The 27,335-nt window shown below is 37.1% G+C and overlaps 1 protein-coding gene across 1 annotated transcript; it reads right to left on the bottom strand.

The window, feature by feature from the left end:
* Positions 1 to 7,773: 7,773 nt before the first annotated feature.
* On the bottom strand, positions 7,774 to 8,915 carry LOC148562467 (uncharacterized). The gene is made up of 3 exons (XM_088491644.1): positions 8,747 to 8,915; positions 8,555 to 8,607; positions 7,774 to 8,147 (listed from the first exon to the last, which is right to left on the bottom strand). Exons 1-3 carry the CDS (start codon positions 8,832 to 8,834, stop codon positions 7,989 to 7,991), a joined length of 300 nt encoding a protein of 99 aa, XP_088347770.1. The 5' UTR covers positions 8,835 to 8,915; the 3' UTR covers positions 7,774 to 7,988.
* Between the last annotated feature and the right edge of the window lie 18,420 nt (positions 8,916 to 27,335).

The following is a 27,335-nucleotide window of genomic DNA, read 5'->3' as shown; positions in this document are numbered from 1 at the left end:
AGAGCAAAAAGCCAGTAGCCCTTAAAACCAAAAGGCAATGGTAAATAAAAAAGGATCCCAAGGCTTTGAGCATCAGTGGATAGGAGGGTCTAAAGGAATAAAATCCTGGCCTAAGCGGCTAAACCAAGCTGTCCCTAACCATGTGCTTGTGGCGTGAAGGTGTCAGGTGAAAACTTGAGACTGAGCGGTTAAAGTCAAGGTCCAAAGCAAAAGAAGAGTGTGCTTAAGAGCCATGGACACCTCTAATTGGGGACTCTAGCAAAGCTGAGTCACAATCTGAAAAGGTTCACCCAGTTATGTGTCTGTGGCATGCATGTATCCGGTGGTAATACTGGAAGACAGAGTGCTTAGGGCCACGGCCAAGACTCATAAAGTAGCTGTGTTCAAGAATCAACATACGGAACTAGGAGAATCAATAACACTATCTAAATTCTGAGTTCCTATAGATGCCAATCATTCTGAACTTCAAAGGATAAAGTGAGATGCCAAAACTGTTCAGAAGCAAAAAGCTAATAGCCCCACTCATCTAATTAACACTGATCTTCATAGATGTCTTTGGAATTCATTGTATATTCTCCTCTTTTTATCCTACTTTGTTTTTAGTTGCTTGGGGACAAGCAACAATTTAAGTTTGGTGTTGTGATGAGCGGATAATTTATACGCTTTTTGGCATTGTTTTTACTTAGTTTTTAGTATGATTTAGTTGGTTTTTAGTATATTTTTATTAGTTTTTAATTAAAAATCACATTTCTGGACTTTACTATGAGTTTGTGTGTTTTTCTGTGATTTCAGGTATTTTCTGGCTGAAATTGAGGGAGCTGAGCAAAAATCTGATTCAGGCTGAAAAAGGACTGCTGATACTGTTGGATTCTGAGCTCCCTGAACTCAAAGTGGATTTTCTGGAGCTACAGGACTCCAAATGGCGCGCTTCCAGTTGCGTTGGAAAGTAGACATCCAGGGCTTTCCAGAAATATATAATAGTTCATACTTTGCTCAAGGATAGATGACGTAAACTGGCGTTCAACGCCAGTTTCATGCTGCAGTCTGGCGTCCAGCGCCAGAAACAAGTTACAAGTTGGAGTTCAACGCCAGAAAAGGATCCAAAGCTGGCGTTGAACGCCCAAAACAGCCCTATGCACTTGAGAAGCTTTAGTCTCAGCCCCAGCACACCCCAAGTGGGCTTCAGAAGTGGATTTCTGCACTATCTATCATAGTTTACTCATTTTCTGTAAACCTAGGTTACTAGTTTAGTATTTAAACAACTTTTAGAGACTTATTTTGTATCTCATGACATTTTAGATCTGAATTTTGTACTCTTTGATGGCATGAGTCTCTAAACTCCATTGTTGGGGGTGAGGAGCTTGATGATTGGATTTTTGACGGTTTAGAATTTCACTAATGAAATCTCGTTGTAAAGTATAGTTTCTGAACCAAGCAATAATCCTTTCATACAAAAAGTTGTTTGTCACTAGTACAAATCCCTAAAATTTATAAACCGAAGTATTGGACCTCGGGTCGTTCTCCCTAGGAATTACAATAAAGTGTCTTGTTATTGGTTATGAGTTATTTTGGGGTTTTGGATAAGAAGCATGAAAAGTAAATGGCAATGAAAATAAACTAACAACTAGAAAAGGCTCTTGGCAAGGTATGAAAATTAGAAGTCCTATCCTAGTTATCCTTCTCAATTGTGATGAGAATTGTTCATTGCTTCCACTTAGTTAACCTCTAACCATGGAGGAAAGTCAAGTGGATGAATCAATTTGATTCCTCAAGTCCTAATTAACTCCTAAAGGAGAGACTAGCTTTAGAGGCATTCAAATCAATTAGCAATCTCTAACTATCAATCAACAAAGGAATTAGATAACTCAAGAGTCACTAATCACTCTACCTAGGCCAAGAGGAGCAAAATCTATACAAAAATCCAACCAAGCATTTAATCAAACACTTGGAAGGCACAAAAGAAAAGTATAGTCAATCACAACAAGAATGAATTCTAACTACAATTGAATGTAAAGAATTAACAACAACAATCAAGGAAATCACAATTATTATGAATTACCTCAAATTGCATTATTAAAAGGGAATAAAAGAAACAACAATCTATCCCAAACAAAGTGAAGAATTACAAGAATTAAAGTACATAACTAGGGAGAGGAAGAGGAGAAGATTAAGAATTGGCAAAGGAGAATTGAATTAAGGCATGAATTAAACCTAGATCTAAGAAGGGATATTAACCTAAACCTAATCCTAATCCTAGAGAGAAGTGAGAGCTTCTCTCTCTAAAACTACTTAAAACTAAAGCTATCACTTCCTCCTCTCCAATTGTTATTTCTCCCCTTTAGGCCTTGATCCTTTTATTCCTTTCTATCAGCAATTGGCGCCAAAAATGGGTTCAGAAACCCCTCAAAATCGCCAGGCACGTGTTGCCTTAATGAAGTCATGTGCAGACATCGACGCGTACGCGGCAGGTGCGCGTGCGCGTCCCTGGTTGATTTCGCAATGTGCGCGCGAGCGCCTTGTGCGCGTGCGCGTGCTTGGCCGTAATCAATTCTTTGGCTTTTTGTGCTTCTCTCCACTTGCATGCTTCCTTCCTTGCTTCCTTTGATCCATGTCTGGCCTATTTCAATCATGGAATTACTAGCAAACACATCAAGGCCTCTTATGGAATCAAGGAGAAATCAAAATTCATCAAAATAAGGCCTAAAAAGCATGTTTTTACACCTAAGCACAAATACGGGAGAGATAACAAAACCATGCTAATTCATAGGTTAAATGCGAGAAAAGGTCATCAAAATACTCTAAATTCAATACAAGATAAACCCTAAAAATGGGGTTTATCAGAGCTCTGCTGTGTTTCGATGAATTAATGCAACTATTTCTGTTTTCTATTCAAACATGCTTGTTTCTATCTAAGATGTTCATTCGCACTTCAATATGATGGATGTGATGATCCGTGACAGTCATCACCATTCTCAACCTATGAACGCGTGCTTGACAACCACTTCCGTTCTACTTTCGATTGAATGAATATCTCTTGGATTCCTTAATCAGAATCTTCGTGGTATAAGCTAGAATCCATTGGCAGCATTCTTGAGAATCTGGAAAGTCTAAACCTTGTCTGTGGTATTCCGAGTAGGATTCAGGGATTGAATGACTGTGACGAGCTTCAAACTCGCGAGTGTTGGGCATAGTGACAGACGCAAAAGGATCAATGGATCCTATTCTGACATGATCGAGAACCGACAGATGATTAGCTGTGCGATGACAGCGCACCTAGACCTTTTTCACTGAGAGGATGGATGGTAGCCATTGACAACGGTGATCCACCAACACACAGCTTGCCATAGGAGGAACCTTGCGTGCGTAAAGAAGAAGACAGGGAGAAAGCAGAGATTCAGAAGACAAAGCATCTCCAAAACTCCAACATATTCTCCATTACTGCATACCAAGTATTTATTTTATGTTCCCTTGTTCATTTGCAAGTCAACTGATAATTATAATTGACCTCCTAACTGAGATTTACAAGATAACCAAAGATTGCTTCAAACCAACAATCTCCGTGGAATTCGACCCTTACTCACGTAAGGTATTACTTGGACGACCCAGTGCACTTGCTGGTTAGTGGTACGAATTGTGAAAAGAGTGATTCACAATTCGTGCACCACTAGCGCAGCTTCCTGTCAAGAAGGCCAACCTGAGCCATGACAAGCTCGGCCTTCCGGACAATAACAGCAGAACGGAGGAGAGCACGGTACACTGACTTGGCCTGGAAGGCCACGTCACAGTCGTCGAAAAACCCCTCGGTGCCGGGCATCAGGTAGTGATCGACAAAAGCCGAAGCATCAAAATTCCGGTCCATCACAGATGAGACAGATCCTTCCTCCCCCAAATTCTCACTACTCACCTCTTCCGGCCGCTTCCGCTTCCGGGAAGCCTCAGTAGCCGAAACAACAACCACATCCTCCTCAGCAGAAACCATAGGACCCGGAAAGACGTGGCCACCGCCCCCACCCCCCGCCGAGACCACCTCCTGCGAGACAGCCCGGGAGTCCCCGGTAGGTCGGGATGAAGGGGTGGATGGCGAAGCTACCGACGTCTCTTCCCGATCCATGGCAGCCTTCAGCCTTGCCAACGAGGTCAAACTACCAGCCATCTCAACTGAGAAAAGGAAAAAAGAAACGTATGAGTACCAAACACAGTAACACATACAAAAAAAAAAGAGGAGACAAATACACACCAACAAAAGTCCGGCAAGCAACCGGATCCCCCATCACATCCCTAGGATTCAGGGGACGCTCCCCAAACAAATGCCAAAGGATGCTAGCTACATCCCGATCCTTCAAAGACAAAAACTCCTGAGTAACCCACGTTAGAACCGAAGGCCCCGCACCGAAATTCCAATACGTCAGAAATCGGCGCTCACCTTCCAACGTTAGCCAGAAAGGATGATGCCCCCTAGCAGGACGCACCTTGAAGTACCCACCCTTGAAGTCATGAAAAGAGTCCTCGTATAAATCGAAGACACGACGATGAGGATGGGCCCTAAACGACATATACCCCTTCTTATGCTTCCCCTCTTTGGTAGGTAAGGTGCATAAAAGAGAAAAAGGAAGACATTCACCGAAGCCGGGAGCTCCAAGTACTCGCACACAAGCTCGAAAGTCCGTATGGCCGCCCAACCATTCGGATGAAGCTGGGACGGCGCCACGGAACACCGACTCAACAACTGCTGAACGAAGGGCAAAAACAGGATCCGTATGCCAAGCCGGGTAAACATCGCCTCATACACCCACATCCAATCCAAAACGGTCGTCGAGTCAAGATTGGTATAACAAACCCTCTCGTCGACCCCGGGAAGGGCGAGCTCATATTGGCGCTCGGCATCGCCACCCCCACAAATAGCCCCCTGATCGCGGGGCCGCTGAAGGTCCATCTCCGTCACCCGCGACGGCGTCCCCCAAACATCGCTGGTCACCTAGGATTAAAGGGAAGGAACGCCTCCGGCGGGAACTATCGGAAAACCCGTACCCTCAGTCCTCCACCAAGCCATACCTAAAACAGAGGTGAGCACCACCATCAGCCCAAACCGCGCGGTAAAAAATGGTGGAGAAAATCAAACAAACACCACTACCTATTGCCAACTACACAGTAGTGCTTATCCCCTCAAAGATAGAACATACTACCCAAAAAAACACAAAAAAGCAACAAGCAAAAACACACGGTAACACAGGTAGCAAGCAGCGCAGATTACAAAGGTAAAAGGAAAAGAAAACCAACCTGATAAAGTCAAGCACGAATGTGGAAAATACCAAAAACAGGAAGTAAGAACACGAAAGGTAACGAACTGAAGGCACCATAATGAAGATGATGAAAGAAGGATTCGCAGGGCAAACAAAAGCAAAAGAAACAAAAAGAAGAAATGAATGAAGAGAGGCAAAAAACTGAAACGGTTCCGAACAACGAAAAGACAAAAATACCCCTTGAAATAAATAAAGCGCGAAGGATAAAAAAGGAAAGCAGCCCAAGTGTCCCCTCACAATAAATATTCTCTCGAAAAACACAACTGACAGAACGCCTTAAAAATAACACGGGTGTTGGAATACGAAAAGATCACATCAAGCCAACGACACGGACTCCAAGGGTAACAAACCCTAGATAAAAACTAGGGTCTGACGCGCCGTCCCCTCGAAGTAACAGGGCCTGCCGATCGAAAGCCCCACATCGATAAACCGAGAAAGCCCACGAACAGCAGAAACCACATCCTCCAGCGACGGAGACCGACCTCGCTCGCTCTCCCGCTGCGGGGGCAACTGTTACGGACCCAGCCCACAGATCCCGCACCCAGAATAGTCTTTGAACCCGGGTACCCGGGTTCGACCCGCTTCGTCATTCTAGAAGGCCCGGAACCGGCCCACTAGAGCTCCTAACCGACAATCAAATTCAAATACCTTCCTTATCTTAACCAAATAAGATAAGATAAGATAATTACCATCAGCTATATAAAGGGGAGCCCCAAACTCCCTCAGATACGTCATTCACTTTACACACCTTATACCTCTGAGATTCATTCTGACTTGAGCGTCGGAGTGTCTTTGCAAGTACCACCCCCCATTACTCCAGTCGAAGGATCCAACATCCGCCCCGACCCATAAGTTCTCGATCCATCTCCCAACCCAGAACGGATAGAGAAGCAATGCAGCATTCTCAGAATGATGTAATCGAGATGAAGAAAAAGAAGAAAAAAGAAAAAAAAAAGATGAATAAGAATACTATTGCAGAACAAATAAAGAAGTGATTTAGCATTTTCAGAATGATGCAATCGAGAAGAATAGTAGTTAAGCAATTTGCAATGTAATAATCATCAAAAACAATGTTTTAATTTATTCAGTATTATAAGTTAATACTCAAGAATTAACATGAGTCACAATTTAATATATGGGATCCCAAATTTTATGTTTGTTTTAAAATATATTTTAAAAATCAATTTGAGTATTTATTTTAGACTATATGACTTTTAAATTAGTGTGAGATTAATAAATTCACTCGTTTATTATGGAACCGTGGGCAATGATTCATTTCACGTGGCTGAATCAAATAGGTTATTTAAATGCTCATAATTCATATTAGTGAAAACAACCGCTAACCCCACGAAACAGCCTTTCGCTAACTTTTGTACTTTAACATACATAAATAACTATCTTCAGCTGGCTTGTTGCTATTTGTTTATTTAATCAGAACTTTGATGTAGTTCCCTAGTTACAATTTCATACAATAATCACTTTTTTTTTTAATCAACACCATCTAATGATATCTTCATATCTTATTCCTCTCAATATTTTTCCTATTTCTTTATTGGTCCACCTCCAACGCTCAGAATATTTTGATTCATAATTTTCAATTTCTCAAATGTCATTGTTAGCTTCCGAACCAAAATATGCACTCTTGGTCAAAACTTTTAGTCTCTTTGACTCAGCTTTTTCATTCTGGTATGTTTGTTGAACTAGAATAACGCTTGATCAAGCTTAAAAACATAACAAATTCATATCTGTAAATAATACCGCTGTAATCGCTCATTGAAAATATGAGGCATATACCTTACTCTTAGTGGGACCGATTAGTGCCAAAAGCCACATAATTTTTAATCATAATAAATAAATAAATAAATCTTCCTTTTTTCGTAGACCTTTTTCTTTCTCTAAATAAATCTTTGTATATTTAAACATCTAATAAGCTAATAAATTTAAGTTAATTCGGTAATTACATCATTAATTTTTTTAAATAAGTATTATGAGTTCGAATTTTAATATATATATATATATATATATATATATATATATATATATAATTGATTGGTCAACAATAAACTCTTAAATAAAATTTTGATTCACAATGGATTAATATTTAATATATCGATCTAAAAGGTACCATGAAAAAAAAATCTAGCAAGCTCCAAAATAGCAATTCATGGTGATAATTATGCTTGAACCCAATTTTAAGGATTTAACCAAAAGGGAAATAAAATAGAAGGTTATGTTAGATAACAAATGATTTTTTTGAACAACATGAATAATAGACTTTAAAATTAACCCAATTCAAGTAAAACACACTAAATCCCCTAAATTATTCAACTAGATCTTAATATTAGAATAACCATCTACACACCTAATAAATTGAATATCTTATATATTTATTGTTCACATTGATTAATATTTTCATTGTCTACCTATACTTTTCCTAAAATAAAATAAAGCTTAACGGCTTAATCGCAACAACTTATTTAACATAAGAAAAGTAGCTTATCTCATAAATTCTTAGCGACTCCACAACTACAGACAAGTACATATATCCGAGTACAAAACATTTAATTGGAGAAGAAATAGGAATATTCTAATTTAACAGAAAATAATATACAAAATTACCATACCAACAAGTTTTTTACTTTTATTTAATAGCTGTACAAATTTTTATTAAGTAGCCTTAATAATTAATTAACCTCTTCCTGGTGTCTTTGGGTCATGGTTTCTGTTTGCTCCTGCTCCAGGGTAGTCATTGCTTTCCAAATCCATTCTTCCTTCAACTGTCATGAACTCTTGTGCCAAATCAAACATCTCCAATTCACTATTTCTTGATTCTCGAGTACCCTGAAACTATGGATAGAAACAGATTAACTATGTTAGATTTAAAGATAAAGTTAGAAATAATTACTCAACAGAGCGAACATGTGATGTGCTTACCAGAATATTTTTACATTTTCAGAATTTTAAACTAAAAAATATAAAATTCCCATGTATATAAAAAAATTTCTTTGGTGGCTCCAGAGTCAAATTAGATATGTAAGAAATTAACTACTAAACTGGTCACAACTAGAATTTAATTAGAGCCCTGTGTTGCATGCATATATAGAGGACATGAACCATAATATAATCCAATAATCCAAAATATATAGTGCATCTTTTAAATAGAGGAAATTCTGAGTTAGATAGTAATATAATTGTTGAAAATTTAGAATAATGAAATTAATTTTTGTTCGTATGGGTCCAAGATTTGTAATTACCTCTTCTAGTGAAGTTTGGATTGAGGATTTTTCACTCCTTGGAGAAAGACTTCCTGCAAATTTTTAAAGCAATATTCCATTAAAAAAATAATAATTTGAAAAAAAAAAAGGGAATTGAAGAAAAACATGACAAGGATAGAGATAGAAGTATAGAACAGTTTAGTTTAGAATAATTAAGGTGTGTGTTCTTACTAGTTGTTGGTACAGCCAAAGATGAAAGAACATATGAGAAAAGCAGAAGGGTGATGAACAATTGAAGTAGTGGAGCTTTGTGAATCATTTTTTAATAGAGAGAGAGTGAGAGAGAGAGATCTGAAAGATGAAAATGAAATGAGAGCTATGGGAAGGTGATACTTAGTATCACCCATGTGATGATGCTGGTTTATATAGATATCTCCAAAAAAAACCCAATTATTTTGATTTGAATATTTTACATCACAAGCCATTCGTACTTGTATATATTAATTATAATTATATTGCTCCAAGTCAACCTCAACTTTTCAATCTATTTTTCATTTGAAAAATGTTATACTTGCATATAAAAGGTAAAATAATCAAGGTTATGAAATGCGAACAACCCATTAAACTGCTGGAGTTAGAAATTTAAAGATTCAAATGAAGTTTAATTGATATAATAAAATAATATATTTTATTGAATCAGTCAGTTCGATCCCATTTTTAAAATAATAAAAATACGATGAAATATTTTTAAATAAAGTTTATATTTATTAAATAAAATTGACACAAAAGATAAAGACTCTTAAGGTATTTCATAAAGATGCAACTTGGATTTTGTTATTAATATCGAATCTATTTAAACTTATATACTCATTAGGAAGGAAAATAATAATAATAATAATAATAATAATAATAATAATAATGAAATGAATTGAATAATTATCAAACTGTGTGCCCTTATTTCTTTAGAGCTTGCCTCACCTCATTTTTCCTTGTGGCTTGTGCCTTTGCCACATGATGATTGAGTAAGGAATTTTGTTAGGAAGCCAATAAAAAATTTTGACAATGTGTATAATAGATTGGTTATTTAATTTAATAAAGATAAATAATAAATTTAAAAATTCTCATTCAATTATTTCACGTCAAAATTTAAATTTAAATTTAAATTTTTTAATTTTAAATTTTAAATTTTTAAAAAATTCACTTAGTTATTTTAAAAAAAATAATCATCTAAAATCCTAATTTACTAAAGCATTTCACTCCAATACTCTCTTCTTTTTTAACCGGTGGCCACCCCACCTTCATCAATAATTATCCCATTTCACCGTCGCTACTTGACTTGTTTAAAAATAATCATCCGCATGCCTAGTGAATTGAACATCTACCATATTTTTTTGGTAACTCACATCTAATATATTTTAATTATATATAACTAAATCCAATCCAATCAAAATAATCATCTACATAAAAATTAAAATAACCATCGCATACCTACTAAAATAATCATCCTAAATTGACCATTAAAATAGAAGAAGAAGATGAATAAACAGAAGAAACAACTATGATCATCCAACAATTTAATTTTTATTAAAAAAAAAACAATATATAATTTGATACATGAGTCTTATGATTTGATGTAACCATAAAACTCGAGAAACAAAAAATAGAAAAAAAAAGTTTGGACAGATGAGGAGACATGAGTGAGAATCAAAAGTAAACAATTGACTGTTTGATTTGATATTGTCTTCAAGTATACGTACGTTACATCTACCATACTCACACGGTTAATTCAAACAGCGGCATCGTTGAGCTTTTGGCGGCATCGTTGAGCTTTTGGCGGTGTATGCGGGTACTCGTGGCGTCATCGGATGGAGTCTGCGGCAGCATTGGCGGCACGGTTACATGAGGGGAAGGAAATGGTTATATTCACGATGAGGCTCCGACGGCAAACGGGGCGGCGCGGCACTGCTCCAGGAGGGCAGGATGTTGCTAACCGCGAAAGGGGGATGGCGCTGTTTCGGGAGGGGGATGGCGGTGCTGAGGTTTGGGTTACTGGTAGCCGGATGGTTGTCGCCGACTATGAAAAGAGAGGGGAACTATGAGGCGCAGAGTGGGTGTAGGTAGCAGATGGAGGGTGACGGCTCTGCTAGGGTTTGGGTATAGGGATATAGTGTGAATGAATTTAACTACTAATCTTAATTTTTTAAATTTCAAAATCTGAATTTAAATAATTATTAAATAATTAATTAAAAATCTGATTTTTTATTTTTAAAATACCTTCTTTTTTAAGTTTATTGTACACATTGTCACTAAAACCATTGCCTCTCTATGACTCCATACTTTCTCTTGAGGTAATTCAGCTTTCTTTTGGTCTTGAAATATCACTGAAAATATTTAAAATTAATTATGTATGTATCTACATAACTTGTGGTGATTTTTGAAGGCTAATTTTTTTATATAAAAAAATATAATATTCAGTTATTAAATTTTATAATATTTTTTAAATTTTGAGAGTAAGACAATACGTTTTTTGCGTATTGACAATATGACAATATCGTTTCACAAATTTTATAGTATGAAAAAACTATCAAAAGTACCCATAAAGTTTACGAACGCTGACAAAAGTACCCATAAACTAAGGAAATTAACGCTGTACCCATGAAAGATGGGTTCCGTATGACAAAATTATCCAAATCCTAATTTTTTTTGTTAATTTTTTAATAAAATTTCTAAACTACCCCACCCTAACCCCATTTTACCGTCACTCCCTCTCTTCTCTTCTTCCTCTCTCCCCACTTATCCCTCAAAAACCCTCACAAAGTCACAGAAACTCTCCTCCTACCTCCTCATTGCCGTCTGCCACCCACCTACTCCATTACCGCCAATCTCTTCCCCTTTCACTGCTTCTCCCTCTCACTATTAAGGTGACTACAACACATTCATCGCACACCTGTGACCCAACCTGAGGAGAATGCTGCCGTGGCGCGCCTGTTGCAGCCGAGGAGAACGTCGTCGTGGCGCGTCTGACCCAGCCAAAGAGAACACCGTCGTCACACACCTAAGAAGAGAGAGGGGTCGTGGTACTCTTGCATGCAGAAAGTGGGTTTGGTAAAGAGAAATCAGAGAAGAAAGGGAGGTGGCACTGTGGATGGAGGTTCTGCCATTGACGATGTTACAGTCGGCCGGCGAAGAAAAAGGTATTTCTTTTTTTCAAAATATTTTTATTTTATTTTTCTTCTTTTCAGAAATTGACTTAGTTACTACTAACTGTTCTATTTTTTTTTAAAAATATGCTTCTATTTTTTATGAAGGCTGAGATTGATTTATAGAAGATCTAGTTGATGGCTACTTCTACTTCTGATTTTTGCTGAAATAAATTTCAAATTGGATGAATGGATTTGTTGATTTTTTATGGTTGATGGTTTTTTCTATTTCTAATTTTGATAAAGTGAATTGAAATTGGATGAATGGATTTTAAAATTTTTATGTTTTGAGTATTTTTTGGTGTTTGATTAATTTAGTTTGGGTATGGATTATAAACTTATGAGTGAATCGGTTGAGGTCCGATCCTCTACCACTATGACCACTATCATTGATTTCGGTCTGGTTTGTTGTAGGAGTAGTTTTGGACTCCATGGCAAGAGTTGGTGCAAATTGAGTTATGAAATGTTAAAAAAGTGAGTTGAGGTTGAGTGTAGGGTAGTTTAGGAATTTTATTAAAAAATCAACAAAAAATTAAGATTTAGATAATTTTATCATACGAAATCTATCTTTCATGGGTACAACGTTAATTTTCTTAGTTTATGGGTGCTTTTGTCAGCGTTTGTAAACCTCATAGATACTTTTGGTAGTTTTTTTTTTATAGTATTTGAATATATTATTTTATCTCAATTTAAAAAAATATTATAAAATTCAATAATTTACGTGTTATACCAAAATTTTAACTATATCTAAAAAAATAAACGATATTTTAGATGCTTGCAGAAGATTTATCACAAATTAAAACACCTCTTTACTTTATATATAATAAGTTAAAAAAAGAAAATAAGAGAGAAAGAGAAAAACACCTTATTATTACTTTGCAACACGAAGAAGAAGCCACTAGAATTCACGTGCGTTGTCATCAGGTGTCACATAAATGTCTATTTCTATTTTTTTAAAATAAAGGTGGTTTCTTCCAAATCCATGCCAATTTTGTGGGTAATTTACCCTTGCATATATGTCATCATTTCAGTTATTGATCAAAAAAATTTTCAACCTCTCATTAATTCCTTCAATAAATGTGTTCACACTACATTGTATTTTATATTATTTACATTATACCACATAACGTATTTGTACTGTAATATAAATGGGTGCAATGTACAAATAATTGATTTTACAAATCCCTCTCCAAATACCAAAGAAATCAAAATCTTTTCCAAATACCATTTGAATGTCTACAGCTTCTTCTTCTTCTTCTACCTCTCAAAATACACTTCAAAGGAACTGCTTCTTCTTCAATCTCACTGCTTCTTCTCCCCTACTGTCTACTGCTCCTTCTTCTCTACCCTTCCTGTAGGTGATGGGTGTGATTTTTCCGGCGACCCACTCTCAAAACCTTCCCCAGATACCCCTGTAATGTCCACTACTTCTTCTTCTACTACCTCACTGCTTCCTCTACCCTTCCTATTGGTGACGGGTTTGATTTTTCCAGCGACTCACTCGCAAATACCGCTTTAATGTCAACAGCCTCTTCTTCTACCTCATTCCTCTGATTTCTTCGGTGACTCATCGTTAGTGACAGATTTTTCCGAACCCCGTCGAAGACCCTGTCTACTGCTTCTTCGTCTAGAGTTACGCGGGTGTCCTTTTCTATGACTCACAGGCGGAGTGAAGTATTTCCGAAACCGTCGAAGAACGTAACTCATCCCCTTGCCGGGAATGGTTCAGTCAACCCACGTGGAAAACCCTCTCGAAAAACCATTGTAAGGCCTACTGCTTCTTCTTATAGCTGATTCGTTTCTTTTTGTTATCAATTTTCACAACCAATTTTGCGTGATTTGTTCTGTTATTCACTTTCTTTAATCACCATTGATCGAAGCAGATTGTTTCAATTTTGAATGCAATAGTTGATAATAGTTGTTCATGGTGGTGTTTAATGTTAATCAGATTGATGGCCAATGATGCATGCTCCTCAAATACGAGACGAGGCAGAGGCGAAGCCGGCGGACAACAGGAACTGATAGCTAGATATGCAAGTTCAAGTTCACTGCAACTTGTAGATGTAACAGATGGTGTTGTCCCAAAATACTTCTGCGAAAAATATGCCATCTGTTACATGTCAAAGACAGACACCAACCAGAATAGGCTAATTTTTGGATGCCCATTGTTAAAGGTAAGCACCCAATTCTTCATGTATGATCACTAAGTTTATGCTAAAATTGGCTAAATTTTGAATTTTTGGAATGGAGGTTTAGAATATAGACTTTGGTTATTTTTCCTAGCTCAAGTTGTTGTGGATGTGATTTTTAGTTGTTTAGAATGGCATGCCTATTGGTTATGAAAATTATTTGAGATTTTTTAGCGATATGCTGTTAAATTGGGTTGATATTATATATGATTTGATATTGGTGCTGGTTAATTTTGAAGAATGATTGAGAACTGGAAAAAAGTTGATTTCTTGAAAATAGATGTACCGAGATTAAAAATGTTGATTTTGACATAAATTCACATGGAACCTGATCTGATATAAAAAATGGCTTTAAAATTTGAAAGGATTTTTAATATTTGGCCTTTAAGGATTAATTACATTCACATATGTGGATTAGATTGAATTGGAGTGTTTTTGTACCACCATACATTCATTGTGTTCTATTTGATATAGGTGATAGAAGCACACTGCAAATTCTTTCTCTGGGTTGATGATCACATTGTAAGGGTCAGAGCGGGGGAGGCTACAAGGGGATCGGGTGATGGGAAGCAGAATCATGTTGAAGAATATTTGGGAATGGATAACCTGATAGCACATGTAGAGGAAAGAATAGTAAACTTAGAGAAGCTGCTGAACAAGAAAAGTATACAAGCAGGGTTGAGGAAGAAGACTAGAGAAGCAGCTGCAAGAGAGATGGAGGCTTCATCAACAAAGTCTAACGATTAGATGAAAACCAGAACTTGAAACACCTCTATTAGGTTCAAAAACTTAAGAATAATTGCCTTCTTTCTGAATTTTTATACTAGAATGTAGACACACAATTGCTTGAAGCTTTTAAAGGAAAAATTGTCGATGACTTTTTTTTATATGGGCAACATGGTTGGAAGTTGATTATGTTTTACCTATACATACGTATATATTTTATGGTATTTATTTTTGTGAGTTAGTTATCAAAGTTTCCTACTAATTTCAGTAGCATATGAAGGCTAATATGTTGTAGTAAGTCAGTCCAAATACCAGAAAATAACAACCTCTTTATTAGTGATATGAATGCTTAAGATTGTAGTCATGTTATAACTCAATCTTCGGCAATTCTGTAAGAGTAGGAAGGAGAAGGGCATGACAATATAGACTGATGATTTGGTGACTTCCATGACAAATCATGCAGCCACCACAATAGATATTTGACAAGATCTGTTTTTCTTCTTATATACTAGTGTGCAGCATAAATTTTAACAAATGAGAGAATGAAGAAGCTGAAACTCAACTAGAATGTTATGTTAGGCTTGGAAAAATTGGTGAATTGCAACGTGTTAGTCAAGTTTAATTGCTTTCCTTTCAAAAATTTTCCTGCATAGGTTTTCAAATTACTATTCCATTGAACCTAAGTAAATCTTATCACTTGTAGTTTATCTAACCATGATGAAAGGCCACTACTTTGTTCTAATATACATCAATTGTTTAGCAAAAAGTGGATTGATATTTTTTATTAATTCTCAGGTTTTGTAACTTTGATTATTTTTAATTTTCCATTGTAGATGATGTTGTGTATGTCATAGACTGGGGTAAAGCAACGGAGACCAGCTATGATGCTTTAAATAAGCTAGCCTGTCTGTAAACGTAATAGATTTCAAAGGCTTCAGCTCATTAGGTATTGAAGTTGTAGATCATCATCTTTATCCCCTTGCAGATGATGTATAATGCTCCAAATGAAAGATCTGATTTTTCAAAAAATCGTAGCTTGCCATTATTGCTGAATCCTTTACAATTGTACTCCTGAAATCCAGGGCCATCATGTAAGTTTGTCTTCTAACTTATTTCAAGTAGTTTTTTCATTGCCCGTTTATATGTCGTCTTTTTGGTCGAATTATAGGTCGAATTTTGTATGCATGTGTCGATTCACGATCATCCCAGTTGAGTTTTGGTTAGGTATTAAGGTTTAACATAGTAGATGATCAAATGTCATCGATATTTTTTTTTCCCGGTGTTGGTTAGTTTAAATAACTGAATATTTAGTCTTTCTGACACACTTGGGATTGGGCTCGGTCAACTAACCTGGAAAAATATTTATTTTTTGGTAGTTCAAGTCTCTCTAAAAGTAAAGTGGGCTAGCAATCAAATTGGGCCAGCTACAAAAACAATTAGTAGATAATTTAGCTGAGGATTAATGCAGCAAGTGGCTTGAAACCGGTTAAGCCCAAGTTTCTCCAGAATTTTAAGGCAAAACAAGTTTTTCCAGGTAACTATTTATTCCATTCGTGTGTCTGTCTACCCTTACCTTGCTCAATCTTTTTTTGGAACAGCATATTTTGATTGAATATTCTCGTAAAAATATTAGTAGGTTAACTGATTAGTCACATAATCTCTATACTAAGATGGTTTGAAATAGAATAACACCATTATAAATCTCCTATACATGAGGAACACTACATGACACATCGAATTAGATAGAATGAAGTTGTTATGCAACCATTTCTCTTAATTTTGGGCCTTTCAAACCAATGTAAAACATACACAAGTAAGATAATCTGAAATAAAAAAAATTAGAATTAACCAACAGCATAACAATTAACTGGTTTTTTTTTAACAAAAAAAAAACATAAAGAACATCAATCGAATACTAAACATAGAGGTTCAACAAAGTTCCACAAAACATTTAGTCGCAGTAGATCTCAATGTCAATTATTTCTAGACAGGAAACATCCCTGCAAAATACTTGAGTGTAGACCTCACTATGATCGGGTGTGGCATTCCTGGGTCTCGCCATGCTCTCCTCACCAATAGATTTCTAGTGCCATGTTCAATGTCATATTCCGTCAACACAAGCTCTCTGTACCTATAACTGACGAGTAACTCTCTTTCCTTTGAATTGTTCACCAACAAAATTAGGTTATCGTCCACGAATAGTATTGGATTTTCTCTGATGCTTCGACTCACAAACCTGCAGTGTTGCTCTAATATTTTGTTCCCACCGGCGTCCTCATTCAAGTGCCAAATTGATGCGACATAACCAAATTCATTGTGTGTCTGAGCGAGGAGTGCAACCTTGTCCTTGTGGGTTAGTAAATTGTGAACGGTATATATTGCACCTACTGGAATAGACACCTCGCTAAAAGATTCATCTTCAACACTGTAACATAAAACAGACTTGGGTGTAGCATAACTATCTCCTATACCAGTAATCCAATATGCATGACCATTAAAAAAAAACAGAATTAGGGTTAATTTTTTCAACACCAGGGAGACAATCAACACAGTGAAACCATGTAGAACGCCTTGAACAATATCTAGAGAAAAAAACGTAGGCATCAGCTATGTCCCTTTTGCACATATGTATGATGGTGTATGCATCTGTGTTTGAGACATGACCGAAACCATATACTAAGAAATATGATCTACCGTGGTCCCTGTGGGGGTCGGAAATTTCTCTAGAGCGTTGTGTTGTTGGATTTCATACCAAAAGTCTTGTGTCGTCTTGTCCACGGGAGAACTTGAAACATATGTTCCCGTTTGACACTCCCACAATACGAAACCACCCATGAATGCCAATTCCGAAAGGTTGCTGAACATGCACTTATTCTCCGGAAGCAGCATTCACTATATATAGTGAATCCGAACCCATTAACAGTAGTAAGTATCCAACATGAAACAAGACATATTGATCTAACACTTTCTGCCTTTGTATGTGTTCTATGCATGTCTCTGGTTGGCGTAGGCGTCGATTCCAGAATTTATTCAAGCACATACATCTCGCTACAACTTTGGAACTACTTCGCAGAAAGATTTCTTGCAGAAGTTCATCCGGTATAACCGGCAATGGAAGATAAATTAGTTTGCATTTAGTCATTTTTCTAGAGGCACGTTTAGTAGTCTTGGTTTTGGGTAGGTTTATGCTGTAGTTTTTGTTTGGTTAAAGTCTCTTGTTCGCTTATTAGTAATTAAATTATACTTTCTCTAACTTATTAATTGTGTGAGATATTGCATCCAATGAGAATTGATATGGCAGAATATTGTGTTTACCGGTGTAAATTCTAAACAGTTTGAACTAGGTGTTGTGTACCATTAAAATTGTCTCGTCTACCAAAGTTTTGGCTATGCTTGCAAATAAATTATGTGGGAGTTCCAACATACTAGTTTAAGTTTTCTCTGATTTTTTGTTAATTTAGTTTGAAATTAGAAGCATCCTTCAATTTTTCCTTCTAGAATGGAAATACTTGCTAACCAAATTCATGTGTCCTGCATGTGTATTTACCTTATCTTGCTAAGTTTTATGTTGCTAAGTTAATCACTCATCGTTTACTTGAGTTCCAATATTTTTCGCCTTATCACACCATTAAAACCCCTCTTCCTAAAGAACACCATCTCACTCCCAATTTAATCATTTTCGCAGATTCTGCATAAAGTATTTCCAATCCCTAATTAGGATGTTACCACTGCCACACCCTCATCCATGTAGCCATAGAAAAACAACAATCTAAGTCTTCCAAATGAAAAATCTTGTTACCAAAATAATGACTGGAATAAAAAAATTCTTGTCATGGTAGAATTGTGTGACACATAATAAAAATAAAACCAATAGATTATGCAGTATATATGACCCACATATATATTGACAAAATAATAATTTTCAACAGGATAATTTACATTAAGAAAATCAAAGTTATTAGACAGAATACTAAGTTACAAGATGTCCACAAAAGTAAATATGTACATATACACATGGCCACCGAAAATTATTACAAAACATAAGTTCACCATAAAAGCAAAAACTAATAACTTTGCCATGTTCTGTCCTACGATTATGGTGTTCTCTGGTTCACAGACGAGTCGGAAGAGTCATTCGACGAGGTTCTTCGATACCTCCTACTAGGTCCTGCCACTGCCCCTCCCCCCTGTTGACGGTGGTTGATCCTGTAATATTTTTAAAAAATTTATTATACAGCAATGAATATAAAAAGACTGTAAATATAATTTCCTAAGTAAACGAATTATTGTTACCTTGACTCCTGGGAACGCAGTGGTGAATCTTGTTGCCTCCGAAGCTGCATGTGTAATAACCTTTCGGTCTTGAACGCAGCCAGCTGTTCTTCCTTGTTGAAGTGTACCTTGCATCGGTCCGCCAGCCAATGAATGAATTGGTCAGGCAATATGTTGGCCGCATATATGTTGTCAACCGCTCTGGGCTTTTCCTCCGTATGAGTATGATCCCATGCAAGCATGTAGAAGATCCCCCAACCTATGTAACTCAGTTCCATAATAAGCAACGAAGTTGGTCGATAGAGCGATCTTATCCTCCCTATGTTCGATACTTTGATCGAGTACTTATCACCCTCTCTCTTTGGGTAGATATGGAGACATTTGTCTTGTCTGTCTATGAAGTAGAGATCAGTGGTTGTGAAGAAAGAGAAGTTCCATACAATGTGTGGTGGAAACTGTATATCTTCCTATAGTCACAGAAATAAAATTACATGTCACACTGATGTTGCAAAAAGTTTAGATACCGAAAAAAAAAAAGAAGAAACTTCTGTGGCGTAGCCCATAAACTTACATCTGCTGCAAATAGGTTTAAGACGAAAGTCTGGTCAGGGCATCTTCTTACGTTCGTAAATGCATTCACGTAACTAGGGGTGTTCATGGTTCAGTTTTTTCATAAACTGAACTGAAACTGCACTAAACCATTTTAAATGGTTTAGAAACTGAACCAAACTACTTTGTCAAATAAGAAACTGATTTTAAACCAGTTTACAATACAGTGCACCAGTTTAAACCAGTTCATAAAAATAAAACCAGTTTTAATAGAAAAAACCAGTTTAAACTGGTTTATAGGTTAAAACTAGTTTTAACTTTTAACATATATAAAATTAGTTTTTACATTTTCTCTCTCTACCTCTCTCTCTCTCTCTCTCTCTCTCTCCCTCTCTCCCCCTTTCTCTCTCCCCCTCTCCCCCTCTCTCCCCCTCTCCCTATCTCTCTCTCCCTTCTCTCCCTCTCTCTCCTTCCATTCTCCCCCCTCTCTCTCTCTTCTTCTCTCCCTATCTCCCCCTCCTTTCTCTCTCTCCCACACTCTCTCTCCTTCTCTCATTTTCTCTCCCCCTAATCTCTCTATCTCCCTCTCTCTCCTTCCCCTCTTTCTCTCTATCTTCTTCTCTCCCTCTCTCCCCCTCCTTTCTCTCTCTCCCTCCTCTCTCTCTTTTCCTTTTCTCTCTCTCTCTCTCTCTCTCTCTCTCTCTCTCTCTCTCCTGCTTCCCCTCTTTCTCCCCTCCCCTCTCTTTCCCCCTCCTTTCTTCCTCCCTCTCTCTCTCTCTCTCCCTTTTCTCCCTCTCTATCCCTTTCTCTCATTCTCTCTCTCCCCTATCCCTCTTCCCCTCTCTCTCTCTCTCCCTCTTCTCCTTTTCTCTCCCCTTCCTATCTCTCTCTCTCTCTCTCTCTCTTAACATATATAAAATTAGATTTTATATTCTCTTTCTTACCCCCTTTCTCTCTCTCTCTCTTTCTCCCCCTCTCTCTCCCACTTTTTTTCTCTCTCCCTTTTTCTATTTTCTTCCCCTCTTCCTCTCTTTCTCCTCTTCTCTCCCTCTCTCTCCCTCCTTTCTCTCTCTCTCTCTCTCCTTCTCTCCCTTTCTCTCTCTCATTCCCCTCTCACTCTTCCTCTTCTCTCTCTCCCCCTCTTTTTCTCCTTCCCCTCTCTTTCTCTTTCTCTCTCTCTCTCCCCTGCCCCTCTTTCTCCCCCTCCCCTTTCTTTCTCTCTCCCTTTACTCCATCTATCCCTTTCTCTCACTCTCTCCCATATCCCTCTTTCTCTCTATCTCTCTCCCTCTCTATCCTTCCCTCTTCCCCTCCCCTCTCTCTCTCCCTCTCTCTCTCTCTCTTTCTCTCTGTCTCTCTCACTTTCTCTCACTCTCTCTTTCTTTCTCTTTTTTTTGTGCTCTTTCTTCCCTCTTTTTTCCTCTTTTTTCTCTCCCTTCTTCTCTCTCTTATTTTGGAGAAAAGAGGGGGAGAGAGAGAAGGTTGAGAGAGAAAGAGAAAAGAGAGAAAGGAAGGGAAGAAAGAGGAGAAAGAGAGAGAGGGGAGAGAAGAAAGAGAGAAAAATAAGGGAAGGGAGAGAGAGAGAGAGAGAGAGAGAGAGAAAGAGAAAAAAGGGAAAAAAGAGAGAGAAAAAGAGGAAGAGGAAGAGAGAAACAAAAGGGGAGAGAGAGGGGGGGAAGGGAGGGAGAGAGAGGGAGAAGGGGGAAGGGAGGGGGAGTGGGGAGAGGGGAGAAAAAGGAAAGAGAGGGGGAGAGAGAGAGAGAGAGAGAGAGAGAGAGAGAGAGAAAATAGAGAGAGAGGGAGGAAGAAAGAGGGGGAGAGAGAGGAGGGAGAGGAGAGAGAGAGAAAGAAAAGGGTAGAGTGAGGAAAAGGAGGGAGAGAGAGAGGAAGAAAGAAGGGAGGAGAGAGAGAGGGAGAGGAGGGAAGGAGAGAGAAGGAGAGAGAGAGAGAGAGAGAGAAGGGGGAAGGGAGGGGGAGCGAGGGAAAGGGGAGAGAGAGAGAGGAGGGAGGGAAAGGAGAGAGAGAGAAAGAAAAGTGGAAAGCGAGGAAAAGGAGGGAGAGAGAGAGAGGGGAAGAGAGAAGGGAGGAGAGAGAGAGAGAGGAAGGAAGGGGGAGAGAGGGAGAAGAGGGATAGGAGAGAGAGAGAGAGAGAGAGATGGGAGGGGGAGAGAGAGGAGGGAGAGGAGAGAGAAAGAAAGGGGAAGAGAGAGGAAAAGGAGGGAGAGAGAGGAGAGGGAGAAAGAGGAGGAGAGAGAGAGAGAAGGGGAGAGAGAGAGAGAGAGAGAGAGAGAGAGAGAGAGAGAGAAAGGGAGAGAAGGAAGAAAAGGAAAAGAGAGAGAGAAGGGAGAGAGGAGGAGAAAGAGAGGAAGGGGAGAGAGAGAGAGAGAGAGAGAGAAAGAGTATGTAAAAACTAATTTTAGAGTGTAAATAAAACCAGTTTTAATTTGGTTTAAAACTAAACTGAACCATAAAAACTGGTTTTTAATAAACTGGTTTCATAAAAATTATGGTTTCAGTTCAGTTTTTTATTTAAAAAAACTGGTTTATTTAAAACAGTTTCAGTTCAGTTTCAATTCAGTTCAGTGAAACCAGTTTTTTTGCACACCCTTACACGTAACTAGCCAACCCGAACCAAAAATTGAAAAGGCACCAACGTTAAAAAGCACAAAACATGCAATCACACAACCAAAAAATTATAAAATCATCAAATTTGTAAAGAACATTCCATGCAAAGACAGACGGTCATGTGTGTGAAAAAAAATTGATCAAAAAGCAGATAATAGTCGGATGCTTACCGGAATTGTGACTCCATCTTTGTTTGCTAAAAGTAGTGACTAGTTGCTGCAGGTGATAGGCGCGGTGAGTGAATTAGAAGAGGGTTTAAACTGTTGTTATCAAATAATTTTTGGAGGAACTCAAGATTAACTGTTAAAGGGAGTAAAACCAAACGTTGCACCGGTTGCATAGGAGGGTTAAATGGATATCTTGAAGCCATCCATTTGGATTCAAATGCCATTAGTAATCAAACCTTTTCGAAAATGTAAACTGAATAATAAATACATACAATAAGCTCTCTTTGAATGGTATTCCTCTTGTTTGGAAAATGTAAATGAAGTTTAATTACCCTTCGTTGGTCTGCGTATCACTAAACGAATACACATAATAAAGATAACGAAGGTTACACAAAGGAAAATAAAAACACTATAATAAGTATAATCTTGTGTTTAGAGTTGGTTAAATTATTGAAATCATTTTTAGTTAATTGATTTATAAAATATCGGAACTAATTTAAACGATTTTCTCATTAACATACCAAAATGCGGAATTCCATTATAAAATGGACTAAAATATCCCATTAATTAATATATAAATATCATAATCTCAGGTAAAAAAATTTTTTGGTTTTTTTAAAAGGGTTTCGGGCCAACTAGATCGATTTTATTATGATCCAGTAGTTTTTTCTCAATCAATATGCGCAATACAAAACCTAAATCAATAATTAACGTAAAGTATTGCAAATAACATAATCCTAATAAGTTGTTGCAAGCATTAAAGGATTAAAAGTCTAAGCAATTAACACAATTATTTGAATGCCTTGGGTATAAATAACTCAGAGCATATTTCCTATCCCCTTAACCAATCGCTCTTCCTTTTTAGATATTGCATTGTAGTATGTCTTTGCTGCCTGAAAGACTTCCTGGGATTTCAAATTGAACGGATTCATGACCAGATCAATAGCCAGCCGCAATCTTGTGCTTTCATTTACCTAAGCGCAAAAAAAAAAGTCAGATGTCAGCATACGTTAGATTAACATTTTAAGTGAATATAGGAAACCATGAAAGGAAATTTATTGTATAATTACCTTAATATTGTAGTTATTCCTCCATTGGCACTCTCTCATCCAGGTTGTCACCCAAACTCCACAATCATTCCTTGCATATTAAAAAAAAGTTTGTTATAGTCTATACCCAACTTAATTTTTTAGGGTACATGATCATAGCAGATGGAATAGAATTGTAAAAAATATTATCATCATTAACCAATGCTGGAAGGAAAAGCAGTGTATAGCACAATAACAACATCAATAAATATCTTAGCGGTCTCTTGAAGTTGTGCAAAAGCAAAAATTTTTTCACATGTTAGCAAAACCATTGATGTCTGTTGGAAATTTAGAATTCAACTTGCAACGACAATTTTTATGGTTTCTTACGAGTCATCATTTTGCTCTCCAATCTCTGCAGGGTATATTATAGGATATTCGGAAATTACTGGTCTGTGTGTTGTGTGGTTAGCATAGAAGGTCGAGTCATCAAGCATCTCTTCAATAAACAGTGCCTGTAATCATAGTAAAATTTATTTCATGTGTCAAGTCCACTGCGTGTTCAAGTAACTTAGAATAGTTATTTATGACTATAAGAAATTTTAAAACACTACCATTAGCTTGGCACAACGACGGCGCCTGGTTCTGCTCGAGACGCATAGTTTAGAATCTAGTAATATCAGGTATCTTTTTTCAATGTCAATTACAAGCAGTTACCAGTGCATGTTATCCTCATTCATTGGAACGAAAATCTAACAAAAAATACACAAATGAGTTATATTAGAATAAGTATTCTTTACTGACATTAACATATATTGTGATACGTAAAGTAGAAACTTACCTTGCATAACGATTCAAACTCTCCCATGTATTCCTCAGTGTAATAGCGTTTCAAAGTCTTTGGCGAGTGAGTCCAATTAAGGGCAAATTGCTGAAATTTTAGTTTAGGGGAACATGTTTAAGATCAATGGAAACCATGCGATGGACAATCTGTTAATTGTTTTTTGACTCACCGAAAATGTAGTGGGTAAAAACTACAAGCAGGGAAACGTGGTGTCCTTGCGTGCATCACACATGAGCATGCTTGATGTCAAGTTTATGATCTGCTTTATCGTTCGTTGTTTGATGAACAATAAGAACAAATATATACAAATATTCCATTAATAGAACTATTTTAGATGTTCGGAGTTTCATTTATGAAATTAACAAATGCTAATGACTTAACAATCCATACCTCATCCACCAATGGTTTGTTTGGCAGTAGAGTATACATGACTCTCCTATTAGCGTGCCACAAGTTTGTCTGTGAGATTATCTCCAAATTCAATTCTTCGTCCTCCAGATCTGAACCAAATACATAGGTCACGACTGAAACTTCGTCCTTCCACAATGCCATATCAGCTGGGGGGCGAAACAGAACAGGCATCCACTGATAAAATGAAAACTTACGCGTTAGTTATTAATACTTAATTAGAACAACAAATATTTAACAATTCCTTAACAGTAGATAACCCACCGCAGGTATCTTTGAGGATTCCTTTGTTAGTGGCAACTTTCTGTCAGCCGGGTTGAAGTAGCTAACATATACCGCCTTGTCTAAGCTACTCGGTATAACTGGTTCTGTATCTGTCTTCTTTTCAATACCATCATCACTGAACAAATTGCGGCGAATAACATAATCAACTGGCGTTGTTTGTTCACACTTTGGAGACATTGAACAACACTTTGTATTTTTATGCGAAATTGAATCCGCGGCTTGATGAATACTGGACATGTTGGATATAATCTTCTTGGATGAATCTAGATTCCTCTCAAGAGTACACGATGGCATGCTAAATCCGCTCATGATCACAGGCATTACTATATGGTTGAAGTTATCGGGCGGACCATTCCGAAGATTAATTGTTTGTGGCATTGTTCCAAACACAGGATAACACGTCTTGGTCTGGGAAGCAATCAGGTTTGAAAGTGTATTCATCATCGTCAACATTTACATTACCACATCTTTTAGGGATCCTTCTAGTACTGTAGTTTTACCCAAGTCCTCGCCAATTTCTTTACCGGCTCCACCATTAAAATTTACATGTAGTCGCTGGTCATGCATGGTGCTTCCGCGGAGACTACGAAAAACAAAACATAAAATATGAATACTTTGTATTTGGAATCGATTTAAAAGTACAATAACCGACGGGTGAAATATAACTTAATTCTAACCTGGATCACAATTCTATCACTTCCTTATCGACGACTTTTCTTGAGATTTTTCTATTTTGTTCCTTTTTGGCTTCATCGTCTCCCTTTTCTATTTTTTGTGTTGAGCGTCGCTTTCCTCTAGCAGCCATTGGATGTTTTAGCTGTTTGAATTTTTAAAAAAAAAATAAGAAAAATAATGCAACATGTACAGTTAATGAGTTGCACTCCACTACCAAGCACAATTTCTTAAAAGAATAACAAACATGGTAGGTTGTCCGTACTATTCAAATGAGTTCTGACATCTGATTGATATTTGGTATTAGACCTCTAATATATGAGGCAGGTTACGTACGTTTTGCAAAAAATTAATTTATTTAAAACTCTATTTTCTGATTGGTAACAGATAAGGCTCCATCCTTTTTTTTTGTGACTCGAAGTCTCTATCTTTTGGAACTAATTGAAGTTATTCAGCTCAATACATTACTTGATTTATATTGTTGTAGTCAAATCTAATAAATTTTTCTAGTAACTGACTATTATTTTCGTAAAGCCAGTTAGTTACTTAAAGATTTCTTTTAATTTTTGTAATGAATGCTTGTCTCCATGAATCAATTAATTGATTTAATTCTCATAATACTATACTCATAACAGAATTGTGTTTGTTGCTATCTCTCATTATCACACACCCGGTCAAAGATTTAGTCCACAACAGAGTTTAATGAGATGGCTAAACACTCGAAAAGGTTAGTTTGAAAATCATATACGTATTAGGTCAATAACTCGAGAAAAAGGGTATATTTTTTCCCATTTCCTATGAGTTATATTCCTTTTCATTAACTATGTGTATTACATTACCTGTCTCCCACACTTTCTTTGTTTAATTTTCCTTTGTCATGGACACTCATCAGCTAATTTATTGCGTAATGACTTTTGTGCATTCCACTTTTTGGCCGTCGCCTAAAAAGTTAAGTCATAGGAGACTAAAATTCTCATCCCTCATCGCAAATCACTTTCTTCCATGAACGAAAAAAATACAAAATTAAAAAAAAAACAAACTATTAGTCAATAAACCGTACACATTTAACCGTACGTATTGAACCGGAAACCGCCAAACCGTAAACCATAGGCACAAATCCATTCAATTTAAAACCTAGTGAACCTAGTCACTAAACCGTACACATTGAACCGGACGCATTGAACCAAAAACCGCCAAACCATAAACCATATGCACGAAACGATTCAATCTCAAACGTAGTGAACGTAGTCACTAAACCGTACATATTGAACCGTACGCATTGAACCGAAAACTGCCAAACCGTAAACCATAGGCACAAAACCAATCAACCTAAAACCTAGTCACTAGTCTGTGAACCCTAAACCGTACACATTGAACCAGAAACCGCCAAGTCACTAAACCATACCCACGAAACCATTCGCTCTAAAACCTAGTCACTAAACCGTACACATTGAACCGTACGCGTTGAACTAGAAATCGCCAAACCATAAACCATATGCACGAAACCATTCAATCTAAAACGTAGTGAACCATATGCACGAAACCCTTAGGGTGTGTTTGGGAAACCCGTGGGAAGGGAAGAAGCACGTTTAAATTTTTTGAAAGCTTCAACTTTTGGTTTGGAAAATTGTTTTTCTCATGAATGCAGAAGTGATTTTGCTGTCAAAACCACGTTTACAAGAAGCAACTATTTTTAGCTTCTACGTTTTCTTAACGGGCTTTTGGCTATAGATACTAACCATTTATTTACTTTCTACCAACTTTATCCTTTATATATGTTATTGTATTATTTATAAAATTCTTGTTATTTCTATTTATATGAGGTCTATTTTTCTATTATTTATTATTTTTATTT

This window comes from Arachis ipaensis, chromosome B6 (genome assembly GCF_059453495.1).
Source record: "Arachis ipaensis isolate K30076 ecotype BB chromosome B6, ASM5945349v1, whole genome shotgun sequence".
NCBI lineage: Eukaryota > Viridiplantae > Streptophyta > Magnoliopsida > Fabales > Fabaceae > Arachis > Arachis ipaensis.
The sequence above is the reverse complement of the archived record's forward strand: the minus strand, read 5'-3'. Positions and strand labels throughout refer to the sequence as shown.